The 13,217-nt window shown below is 33.8% G+C and overlaps 1 protein-coding gene across 1 annotated transcript in view; it reads right to left on the minus strand.

Moving 5' to 3' along the window:
• LOC143241043 (UNC93-like protein MFSD11) overlaps positions 1-13,217 on the minus strand; it is a 60,436-nt gene that overhangs the window by 41,398 nt on the left and 5,821 nt on the right. The window contains 3 exon segments of the mRNA XM_076484504.1: positions 1,037-1,116; positions 8,050-8,157; positions 11,454-11,515. Of these exon segments, the coding sequence (XP_076340619.1) occupies positions 1,037-1,116; positions 8,050-8,157; positions 11,454-11,515 (250 nt within the window).

Below are 13,217 nucleotides of genomic sequence, written 5' to 3' on the forward strand. Positions count from 1 at the left end.
ATTTGAGAGGCAAGAGAATTTGTCTACTTTTTTGTATGTTATTAGTCTGTATTCTTTGAAGCATTATATAATTAAATAAAAATTAATTGCAATACTACATGTAATATAAAAAAATTAGGATTAACTTTCTTCAACAACTAAGAGCAAGAAAAAATAAAAGTATTTTATTTCTTGTCTTTCATGTTTATTCTTTATGTATAATTATAAAAGTAATAGGGATATTTCAAGTTAGTTAAGATTAAGTAAAATAAATAATATTACAATAAAAATGTTACATGAGGCATGCATATGATTTCCTTGTACTGGTTGTAGTAAATTGTTGGTAACATAATTCAATAATGTAAAGTGAGCTGCCCATGTCACAAGCAATTTACAATTTATGATGGCATGGACAGCAGTTTGTCACAGTTTTCAAAGGGCAATAAAAAACAGTAAAATTTAATTATAAATAAATGTATGCTGTTACAAACTTAGAGCTACTTCGGATAAACAAATATAGTTTCATCTTACAATATGAAGTCATTCTAGAAAGAAAAAATGGTAATTTAGATTTTTTGGTGGTTATGACGTCATTCTAACTGAACGATCCCATTTTCAGTTAGGGTAGAGAATATAAGGAATAAACTATCAGGTTTTACTCAAATAAAAATGTTTGAAACGTAGGAGGTCTTAGGGATTATAAAAAGAAATTTTCAGATTTTCTGATAAGGTAAAGTATTTTTAATTCTAACATAAAAATTACTTTACACACAGATTATCCAAAACAAACACTAAGTTAATAGACAAATAATTATTTTATTAAAAATAGTTCACTAAAAAAATATATAGATTTCTGTATGCTTAAGACTTATAATATTAACTGAAATACTTACAAATTTTTGAAGGTGTACATATTATATGTAAAAGTTAGAAATACTAAATCTAAAAAGACTTTAAACGAGTACAGGGAAATCATGTGATCATTCATATAGACTAAACCTGTGCTGAGTTAAATAAAAACTTACAAAAGATAAACTTATAAAAAGCAATTACTTACAAGCAGCACCAACTCCAATTAATACAGATGCCAAGTAAAGACCCCATGTCAGAGGGTAGAGAAAGTTTGATATGAACAAGCTGAAGAAAGATTGAAAAATATCAGTTTCAGTCACATCTCAGATTACATTAACAATAGAGTATACTACAATTATAAAACTATAAAGATTCTAATGGCTCCTGTGTGAGGCTTCTTACAGAAGAACTGAAATAACAAAATAGGAACACAATCACATATTATAACTTCCAAGTGCAAAAGTACTTTTATTAGAAACTACAACATATCTGTACTTATTCAAAGTACAATAACTTTAACAGTGAAATACAGTTTCATTGTCTTACTAAAACAAGTCTACAGAGAATTCGACCTTAGCTTACAGTGATGACAGAACAATATTAAACAAAGGTGAAGGCTGGCCTACTAAATTTAATAATTTCCAATTCTAAGGTGGACCTTCAAGATACAATGGGAACCAAGAAAAATGAGAAAAAAGTGAAGTGGAACAGGCAGATAGATCAACAGCAGTAAAAAGACAGTATGTACATGAAAATAGGTAAAAAAACCATTACTGAAGAGAGAGAGGTTGTGATCTGAGAGCATATGCTCTAATGAACGACCTCTTCCATGAATATCAGCACCATCCAAGAAGGGATTGTGTCCATTAATGTCTCCCATGATTAAAAAGTGAGATGGCAGCTGTTCAATGAGAACATCAAAGTCTGACTGATCACAAATCTCTCCAGGAGACAGTTAAAGAAAACAAAGTGATGTTACAACCCAAGAACATTTGGATGGCTATGGCTTCCAAGAATGTATCAAGTTGTGCAGATAAGGTACGTAAATGCTGGTCATCCAGCATTGCCACCCTTCAGAAGCTCATCTATCACACAGCCTGTCAGTCCAGTAAAGAGAAATCTGCTGAAAGGTGACAGTATTAGCAGTCTTAAGGAATGCTTCTTGTAAGGAGAGACAGACAGGATAGGAATCAAGACCTTAATGTGATCCAAATTACAATGAAAAACTCGACAGTTCCACTATATCAAATTGACAATTCTTATTTAGGTGGAGGAGAACTGGGTGAAAAACTATCCTGCTTTCAACCATGCTATTTTCATTTATTGAAAAAAGGTTAGCCCCAGGTTGATTGGGCAGATCTCTCACAGTAGAAAGAAATTCCAGAAACTGAGAGCATGAAGGAATAATTCTTCTATATGTGTGGGCAGAAAATGATGGAACTGAGCTTTCATTGGAAACCAGAACCAAAGGAGATGGGCCCAAAGAGACAATTGATGCAACAGTGTGGACAGAGACAAGAATAGATGTTGACTTGCATACTTTTTCTTTCATCCACAGGGGGCAAAAGACTCTTCTCATGGTATGAGAAAGACTGTTGTAAGAACTCTTACTGTAGAAGTGGAATGTAGTGCAGCAGCATACATACAAGATGAAGTGGAGGACAACTTCTGAGCTTCTGAATAAGAAATACTTTTTACAGTACATAAACATTGTACACCAGCAATTTCCTGACCATAAGTGAGCAAGATAGAAAGTGGATGGGAAGTATACCTATCATTGACCATGGGAACTGGTGGTAGAAAAGATGTTGGTTGTGAACTTTATCCAAGATTCCTTTTGATTTGACATCAAGACCTGTAAGGAAGCATGGGCAAGAGCTCATTGGAAAGCAATGTGATTGGAAAGAGGGAAATATCTCAGATACTATTTCCAAGCCTGCAGGACATCACCATGGATGAAGATACAATGGGAACCAAGAAAAATGAGAAAAAAGTGAAGTGGAACAGACAGATAGATCAACAGCAGTAAAAAGACAGTATGTGCATGAAAAGATGACATACTGAGCAATATGTATAAAAAGAATAACAAATTATTCTTAGATTAAGAATTTTTAAGGCAAGAAATGTAAAACGAGATACAGGAATCAACATGGGAGGTAACTGTGTAACAGAGTCTTCTATTAGTTGTTGCTTACCAATTAATTTTTTGTTGCTTTTTTTTTTCTTTCATTTGGAGATGGGGGATCCATTACAAAAAACTTCAGCACCCACTGACCCCACTTATTACAAAGTCACATGAGGGGGACTTATAACAATGCTAAACAAAGCAATGTAGCTATGACAGGGCTTTGTAAGCACTATGATGAAACACCAGCATCACTCAATATATATAACACCTATTGAGAATGCCCAATTTATCCTAACTCAACAAGACCAGTTGATTGATCCTGAGGGCTATTCCAATGCCCATCATCTACATGAATTCAAGAGTACAAAGTGATGTGTTGCAGTGCCCCCGACAGCACTCAACCACCAGGATCCTCTCTCTCTTCCCCACTTCAAGTTCAACACTCATGGCAAGCACATGATGGATGTTAGATTCCAGAGGTGGTAAAGTGAAAATACAAAATCTTCCCTCTGAGGTCCCCTCACCATGTACAGTTACGACAGAAAGTGTTCGTACCCCTGCGTTTCAAGTGGATTTTTGCTCATAACTTAAAAAGTATCACGAGTAGGCTAATAGAAGTAAAATATATTATAAATATTATAATAACACACATCTACATAAATTTTTTATGTGAATTAAATGACAAATAAACTGTTTATAAACAAATAACCAAAAATAGGAGGAGCAGAAAGTGTTCATACAGTTCAGAATGTGTGAAAAAACTGATATTCCTGTAAAAAGTTTGTTTAGTTTGGCGAATAAACTACATTATACCATTCCAGAACTAGACACTGGGTTCAAAGTTATTGGAATTCAGCCAACAAGAAATGTACTTCCAGCAATTTAGCATCGTCTCCATCATTATCTACTTGGTCATCATGGCGAACAGGAAACAACTGTCAGTGATTTAAAAAAACAAATTATTGTAAAATACAAGTCTCGTGTGTCTCTTTCCAGTATTGATACACAATGTAATGTGCCGAAATCTACTGTTCAAAGCATAATTGCCAAGTTTAAGCTTACAGGATCAACTGCTAACCTTCATTCCGGATGCCCCACCAAAATTCCAGAGAGAACCAAGAGAAAGGTTCTCAGAGAAGTTAGTAGGAACCCTCGTTTAGCATGTAATGACATACAGAAACTGGTAAGGGAAACTGGGGTTGAAGTAAGCACCTCTACAGTTACGAACATGTTATGCTCTTCTGGGTTCAAATCATGCCATCCTCATAGAACTCCATATTTAAAGCCTGTTCATTTAGAAGCACGATTGAGGTATGCAATTAAGCATGTAGATAAACCCCTTACCTATTGGAAGAGTATTCTTTGGTCAGACGAGACTAAAAATTGAGCTTTTCTGCCACAGTGATGTTTGCTATATTTTCCGTAAGAAGGGGGAATAAAATCTTCCAAAGACACCTTCCCTACAGTTAAACATGGAGGTGGCTCGATCATGCTATGGGGTTCCTTCAGCTTTTCTGGTGTAGGCAGACTTCACCGCATCAAGGGAATCAGGAAAAAAGAAGAGTACGTTGATATATTAGGCACATATATCAAGAATGATGCTCACAACTTGTGGGTTGGGTGTCGTTGGATCTTCCAGCACGACAATGACCCTAAGCACACATCAAAATGTGTGTAATCCTGGTTGCAGAGGAACCATATAAGCGTTCTGGAGTGGCCATCGCAGTCACCCAATCTCAACCCAATTGAAAACGTTTGGTACAAGTTGAAGATCAAGGTTCATTAGCATCATCCATAAAACTTACAAGAGTTGGAGGCCTTCTGTAAAGAAGAAAGGAAGAAAATACCAGTCAAGTACTGTCAAATGATCATGGAGGGCTATGAGGAGAGATTATGCCAAGTAATTCACCTGAAAGGCTACACAACTGACTACTAAAGTAGATGCACAAACACTTTCTGCCCCTCTATGTTTGGTTATTTGTTTATAAACAGTTTATTTGTCGTTCAATTTACATAAAAATTTATGTAGTTGTGTGTTATTATAATATTTATAATAGATTATACTTCTATTAGTCTACTCATGATACTTTTTAAGTTATGAGCAAAAAACCACTCAGGACACAGGGGTACAAACACTTTCTGTCCTAACTGTACAGAAGTATACATTGAGGAGTTCTGAAACAAATCTGCCACAATTTTAAACCTACAGGTGATCTTGTGTAACACTCATCTCTGCAGCATACATTGCATGGCCATGGAATTATAATAGTTAAGTCATCATGACCTTACAGTGTGGCTTTCACTACTTTATGTATTAGTGAATAAGTATCACTCACCACAGAGCACAATCCATAAAGGAAAAAATATATAGGGAGAATCCCCTAAAAATAAGATATATATACCAGTTACAGTCTCATGAAAGAGAGAAGGATGGCACCAGGTGGATGACTGTACCTCATCAAGAAAGAAACAGATACACAAAATAAAGAATGAGAAATGAACACATATGGTGTAGTCACAGTGTTCAACAGATGAAGTACCTCCAACAAACAACAGTTTGGATGTGCAAAGAAAAGGGAATGTGCACCATCCTAGTGAAAACATGAAGAACCAATGATCAGAAGAAGAATTCAAGGAATAAAAGGCTAATCAAATCAGAATCCAAACCCAGTGGGTGAAAGAGAAAGGAAAAAAGTTACAGAAAAAGTAGTGGAGTAAGGAAAGGAAATCATGTGAAATGGATTCAAGAGAAAAACCTTGAAAACAATGAAACAACCAAAAGCATGTATTCAACCAATAAAGTCATCTGGAACCAACCAAGAAGAAATGTAGAAGATAGTAAAACACTAAAAAGTCAAAAGGAATATACCACATAAGTCACAAAATAAAGGTAAATGAGAATGATCCAGAACAAAGAATAAAACTAAGTTATCAAAAAAACTAAGAGCACAACCATCCAAGAGATAAACATGAAGTGCATGGGTTCAAAAAGGAAGACACACTCTACCACAAAAGAAACAAGAAAGAACATCCCCTTGGTGAGTGAAAGAAGTCACCATCATCAAATAGTTGAAATGAAACAAGATTAATCAAATCTGGACAAAATGAAAAGAGTGAATGAAAACACACTGGAATGGAAAAAGCATCAAGGTGTGAAGGGAATAAAGACCATTCATCTGGATACCATAGTCCTGAGGCCTCCTTAAGATTGAACAACATCCCCAACCAACAGAGACAAGCAATGGAGAAGGAAAAAAATTCCTCAAGAGGGGAATGAATCAGGAAACTGGACATCATAGGGGATATGAACATCTGTGAATTCACACAGAAGAAGAGGGAAGGAAGAAAATGAGGAGGAGAATCAATGAATGATCCTAATAGAAGGGTGTATAAAAATATCAACCAAAGAGACTAAAATGTGAAGTATGGAACAGGAAAAACAATCTCCACTTGGTTAATCCAACAACCAGAGCTGTTTGTGGAAAGAGTACATGAACATAAGAAGATTACCCCCATTTAGAAGTAGCTAACCAAAGCTATATACCCAAGAAATAGTGTAGGTAATATCACCACTTAAAAAGTAGAAGTTGGGTAAAATGCTATCCATACCACAAAAGACATGGCACCAAACGTGTCCAAAACGCAAGGCATGAAACTGACACTGAATCATGTATTGAAATAACCTAAAATAGCATCCCAAAAAAGGCAAAAAAGACTGTACATTGTGGGCATACCTTGACATGCAGAAATGGCAAAATCAGAAGTGATCAAGGACTACACATGAAAATGGAAAAGACCCAAGAAGTTCTTGAGCTGGGACAAAATCAGTCCAGAACCACATAGAATGTCATGCATACAAGAAAAATAAAAAAAACTCACAAGTGCGACAGGTAAAGGACAGGAAAATGAGGACATGTAAAAGAATAAAGATGATAATATCTCAGAATGAAACAAAGAATTCAAAGTAGCATGGCAGATACACCACGAGATGCTAAATGTACAGGAGAAGCACAAAAAAAATGGACTGATGGAGAAAAAACCTGACTGTAAGTCCACATTAACAGTGGAAAGCAAACAAATAACAGTGTCCCACCCAAGAAGTTCTCAAACAGAAGGAAAGAAGCTATGCGAGGAGGAAAAGAATAGAAGATGGCAAGCTCCCCACTACAAAAAAAGGAAGAAGGAGAGGGTATCCCTTGAAAAACCTTAAATGTAGGTGGAACACCTAAGAAAGGAAGTTGAAGGTAAGCATTATACATAAGAAAGTAAACAGGGCAAAACGAAACTGAAAAACTTTATAGAGAAGAACATGGAAAGAATTACTGGAGAATCAGAACTACATAAAACCAAGATAAAATATGCCTGATGGTAAGCTAAAGAAAAAATAATTAAACCCCATACATGATGAGGCTTGCAAGTACCCACTTTCAAAAGAAACAAAAAAAAGTATAAAGAAACTATGTTAGGAATAGGGAGTATAGTGTGAAGCATGTTCAAAAATGCTTGGAATGCAATTCATGATAAGGTGGAAGAATTGGGGTCATCTAAGAATGGGTTTGGCCATTGTAGGAGGAAGGTGAGTAATATTGGGAACAGGTAAGGTAGATCACAACCCAGAGAATCCCAAACAAACAAAATTAATAGCAAGCAGTATAAGCTATAAAATAAAATAGTCAATATAGTGGAAATGTTAAGAAATTGTTTGGGAAAATAAACACATGTATGTTAGCTCATTATTGAGTAACCCAAAAGTAGAACTACAGGTAAACCAAGTTGTTAAGCCTACTCAAATAGTAAAGAACAATGAATATCATTAAACACTAAAATAAAATCTTAACCTCAAAATAAGTATGTACAATATCAAAAGTTTGTGTGACCCCTCACACAAAGGGTCCACACAAACAAAGTTAATATGAAAAAGTATACAGGATATATAATGAATTTTTTTCATTTTATTCCATTATTTTCATTGAAACAATTTACACAATAGTACCAATAATTCAACAAATATTATATATTCAAAATGTTCAAATAACACTTTCAAATTATTTGTAACAACAACATATTATTCTATCACACTGGTTACTCACGCATAAGTAATTCCTCCAACAAACATTGAGTACTTTGGTCCTATGAATGAGATGACTGGTGGTGCAATCCAGTTAGAAATAGCAAACACAGCATAGATAATGGCCAGACTTGAAAATATAAGTACATATAATGTTATTATATTATCTAACAAAGTCTTTTGATATAATTTCTGGTTAATGAATGTAGCCTTACAAATTACAATGAAGTAATTTATCATTATATACAGTAGTAGTTAATAGTAAGGATCATGAAATAATAAAAAGGCGGCCATAAAAATTTTGCATTTAAAATCACCTTCAAACTCTCTGAATATTAACAATGACTATTTTACAGTATTGGCTAAGCAAAACTACAGCTTATTGTACTAAATCACAATAAACAGTACTGTATAAATGTGTTAGGACAAGAGAATATTTTATCATTCTTTCCATTTTATGGGCTAATTCTTCCATGTCATTACAGAATGTAAATTTCAATACTATGGTAATGCTTCACTGATCTATGCTGACAACTGAATGAGCCAGGGTAAGAATACTTATCATTCTCTGGAATTCTCATATACTCAATGAAGGGCATGGTATAAGGGTTCTGCTTGAATGAACATACTGATCAAATTAAGTCTGAAATAACTGTCATGGTACCCCATACAGTGTCTTAACTATATAGAAAGAAGCTAACAAGGAGTTATCATATGGTACCAGTGTATGCTAGAAAAAAATCAATTTAATAGAATTCCACATACAAACCTTGATAACAACAGTAGTTAACACTATGTATTAAGGCCTGGTATGGCAAGGTGGTTAGGGCACTTGACTTGTAATCTGAGAATTCCTGGTTCGAATCCTGGTGATCCTTTCAACCATGGAGGCATTATAATGTGACAGTCAATCCCACTATTCATTGGTAGCCCAAGAGTTGGCAGTGGGTGGTGATGACTAGCTGCCTTCCCTCTGGTGTTACGCTACTAAATTAGGGACGACTAGCACAGATAGCCCTTGTGTAGCTTTGAGCAAAATTCAAAACAAGCCAAACCAAACTATATATTAAAGCTATGTTGTCACGCCTCAGCCCAAAAACCCGTAGAGAATCATCATACAACAGACAGTTTGCATAAAAATTTTGCGATACTGGCTGAATTCTCCGACAAATTGCTGCTGACTTGGGAAATGTTCCCTAAACACCATCAAGTACACCCTAGATTGTGAGACTGAGACAAGTAAGTATGAAAATAAGCAAGGAAGAGACAGAACATCTAACCTTAATGATACTGATGATAAGTGTCTTTGTTTATGTTGCCTTCAGAATAGAAGGAAGACTGTCACTGATCTTAAACATGAGGTAAACAACCATGTACCAGATGACAGAAAAGTGTCCAGATCTACAGCATTAAGAAGACTCAACAAGAATGGAATATTTGGTCATGTAGCAGTTAAAAACATTTATTTTGATCTTCAAATATTGTTAAGAGAATGAAATTTGCTAAAAAGTACAAAACTGAACTGTTGACGACTGGAAAAGGGTGTTGTGTATAGATGAGCCATGTTTGAAATGTGCAATTCTCTGACCTCCCTTAAAAAGTTAACCAACTAGTGTGTCATCTTAAATCACACTCACACCTGCTACACTTATAATGCCTCAAACAATTTGCTAATTTTAACTATCAGGTTAATTTTTTTCATATTTAACAGTGGAAATAGTAGTACTAGAGGGCATATGTAGAGTTGGGCATGGCAACTAAGTTAGTTTTCTAACAGGGCCATTGGTCTTTAGAATGGGTTGTTTTAGGATATTGGAGGCAAAAACTAATAAATTTAAGAGAGAGCTTGATAAGTGTACGAATTATAAGGACTGGCTTTAATATTTGCTCTTTACATCTAATTATCAATACTTCCAGTTTAGAGAATAGGACATCCAAGATGGACCAATAGGTCCTATACCCTTGTGCAAATTAATTTAAATAAATGGTCATTTTACAAAATTTCCAGCATGATGGCTGGTGTTCCTTTAATAGTAATTTTTTTTTCACCCAGACAGCATCATTAGCTGTGTTTTGCAGTATGGTCGATCTATTTTTGGGATATATGACAAATTTTTGAGGAATATTATGTCATTCAAAATTTTGTTAGAAGAGCAAGGAGACCAGTCAAAAAAACAACTTCTTACCAACTCAATGAAGAAAAAACGGTATCAATGGGGTATGAAATACAAGAACTGAATGCAAGAACAATGGAGGAAGGTATTATTGTGACGAGACTCATTTCTTAGTACAGGGTCAAAGAAGTCTACATGTTTGCAGATCTCCAGGTGAGAAACTTTGAGAATCTCACATCAATCAGTTTGTAAAACATCCCTTAAAGAAGATGTTTTGGGGCTTTATCAGTTACTATGGCATCAAAGGCTTACTTATCGTAAAAGGTATGATGCGAGGACCACAGTACATCGAAGTTTCGCAGAGAAGAGTCGTTCCAGAATTGAAAAAGATTTCCAGATGGATCTGGGATTTTTCAACAAGATCTAGCTCCGTGCCACACATCGAAACTTGTGAAGAATTTTATGACTACAACACAAATAAAGGTGCTGGACTGGCCTGGAAACTCTGGACTTAAATCCTATTGAAAATCTTTGGGCAATTTGTAAAGAAAGACTTGAGGAAAAGACTGTACTATGAAAGATAAGCTAATTGAGGCCATAATTGAGGTGTGGTACCACGATGCAAAATGAGTAAAGATTGCAATCAACTCGTGGACTTGATGCCAAAGCGGATTAATAATCTTCTGAAAAATAAAGGCAGTCATATCATGTATTAATTTATGAGTAATTTTTGGATTCTCAGAAATAAAATGCAAAAAGTTTTAAAAAATCGTAATTTTCCGTCTTGTTTCAATTAATTTACAGAAGGGTGTACATTGTCCCATGTTATATGTTGTGTTTTAGATTGGTTTACACCTCTAGGTTCTTAGAATAATTCAAATTTCTGTAGATTTTCAGAAAAAACAACAACACATAAAATGCTAGAAATGGTTCCTACAGAGTGTCTGGTACTGTAAATTATTATTATAATAATGATAACACCAAAACCTGTTGTTATGGTTAAAAGAATGAATAAATTACAGGGATCAATCTTCTGATAAACTATTTAAACATTAAGACAGTGAAATGTTTGTTCACTAGATATGTTTACTTGTAGTATCAACCTTCTCATAACAAATTATCTAAATACTAACATATCATATTGTATGTTCACTAGTAAATACTTTTACCTGGTATATCCATCTTCTTTATAATAAACTATTTAACCCTTAAACAGTGGGAATGTTGTAGGTAGCAGCATCAATTGATGATGGCTGCCATTTAAGGGTTAAACACTAATACATCAGTTTGTTTGTTCACTAAGTACTCTTACCTAATGTATCCATCTCCTTCATAACTTGTATCTTCATCATGTATGCTTTGAAGTACAACTTTCTGGAATAAATAATAGATTTTTAGTCCTTCTTAACTCATCTAATTTATTGTTCCCTCTAATACAATGAACCAGAATTTTAATAGTTATAAAATGGAAAATAAACTCTTTGACATGAAGACCTAATGTTTTTTTTTTTTTTTTGCCTTGCCTCCAATGTGGAATAAATAAACCACATTGTGCTGATGAGATGCGAGTAGATGAAACTGTAGACCATAGAAGAGGTTTGCAATAAATCAAAAAATACAACAGATGTCAACCTCAAAGATCCTATTTTAACTTTCAATTTTGGTGAAAAGAAATTGTAAAATAATAATTTTACTTTATTACATTAAAATACTGATTAACACCATATTGTATTTATGGTCATAGTGAACCAGTATGTCATAACAAGTACATTATCTTAGTAAGGTGTGAAATTACTGAAGCAATGAGTGAGAATACCCAAGCTAACAACTACTTGTTGTCACAGGTGTAGCTAAACTAGTTACGTTAATACAGCTGATGTTGAATTTACATACACTATGAGTACCTTCTGAATTTACAAATCACTCAACAGTAAACTGAATTAATTGGTTACACTCATACATAATTGACAAATAAAAACAAATACTAAGTTTTTGTGAATATAACTTGAAGCTTAAAACAACCATTAAGAATAGGCTTGTAAAAAAAAAAAAGTCTAACTAATACAAAATAAGCAAGAGAAAGAAGAAAGACAAAACTTGGGAAATAAACAAAATTACTAAACTTATGGCTGTCACCATTCCTCAATGAAAACTGGAAAAAAAGTATCAAACATTTCTTATAATTATTTTATACTTGTCAAAAACTTGTGTGGTTTTACTTCATAAGAAATAATGGAATTTTTGCACATACTTTGCTGGATACTCTTTAGCTGTACAAGTATAACAACAACTACACTAAAATCACATTACAAACATACATCATTCAAGCTTCTTAGTGTTTAACCATGTATTTAATGTTAAGTAATAGTAATACCAAGCATGAAAAACAAATAAATCTAATGATAACTTTAAATTCTGAATTTTAGGGAAAGGGAGCACTTTAACAAGCCAAAAGTACAATATTTAACAAGTTTTATTTGAATTGCATTGATATACACATTATATATATATATAACTATCAGAAGGAAAGTTCAACATTAACTGATGTAGCCATGATTAAATTTTTATTTCTCACATACATATAAACGTAAAGATTGTGTAATAGGACAAAAATTATCAGTTTTACCTCACATGAAACACATTATTTAATGTCTCATCTAATACATCTTTTAATTCTTACTGTTATGAGTACTAAATCGTTTTAATTATATTATTGTGAGAAGTAAACCAGTTTATGTTGCTATACATAGTAGATAATTGTAATTCATACTGCTACAAGTTATAAGTCAGTCATTTTAAGTTTATGATTTTATGATCTTAATTCATGTTGTTTGAAGCTGTAAATCATATCCTAAAATTATTTTCATAACACTTTAAGAAACAGATTTTTCATTTGTATAATAACTTTACTGTTTCATGTGGGTTTAACACATTAAGTGTAATAACTGCAACTAAAATCTAGTGTCAAAACATGTTTTCAGGTAGTATAGGACATGTTTATATGAAATTCTCATGACGATACACAACTTTCTTAAAAAAAAAAAAACTTTCAACACTGTGTACTATACCCTTCTAC

The sequence above is a fragment of the Tachypleus tridentatus genome, chromosome 13 (assembly GCF_004210375.1).
Source record: "Tachypleus tridentatus isolate NWPU-2018 chromosome 13, ASM421037v1, whole genome shotgun sequence".
Lineage (NCBI taxonomy): Eukaryota > Metazoa > Arthropoda > Merostomata > Xiphosura > Limulidae > Tachypleus > Tachypleus tridentatus.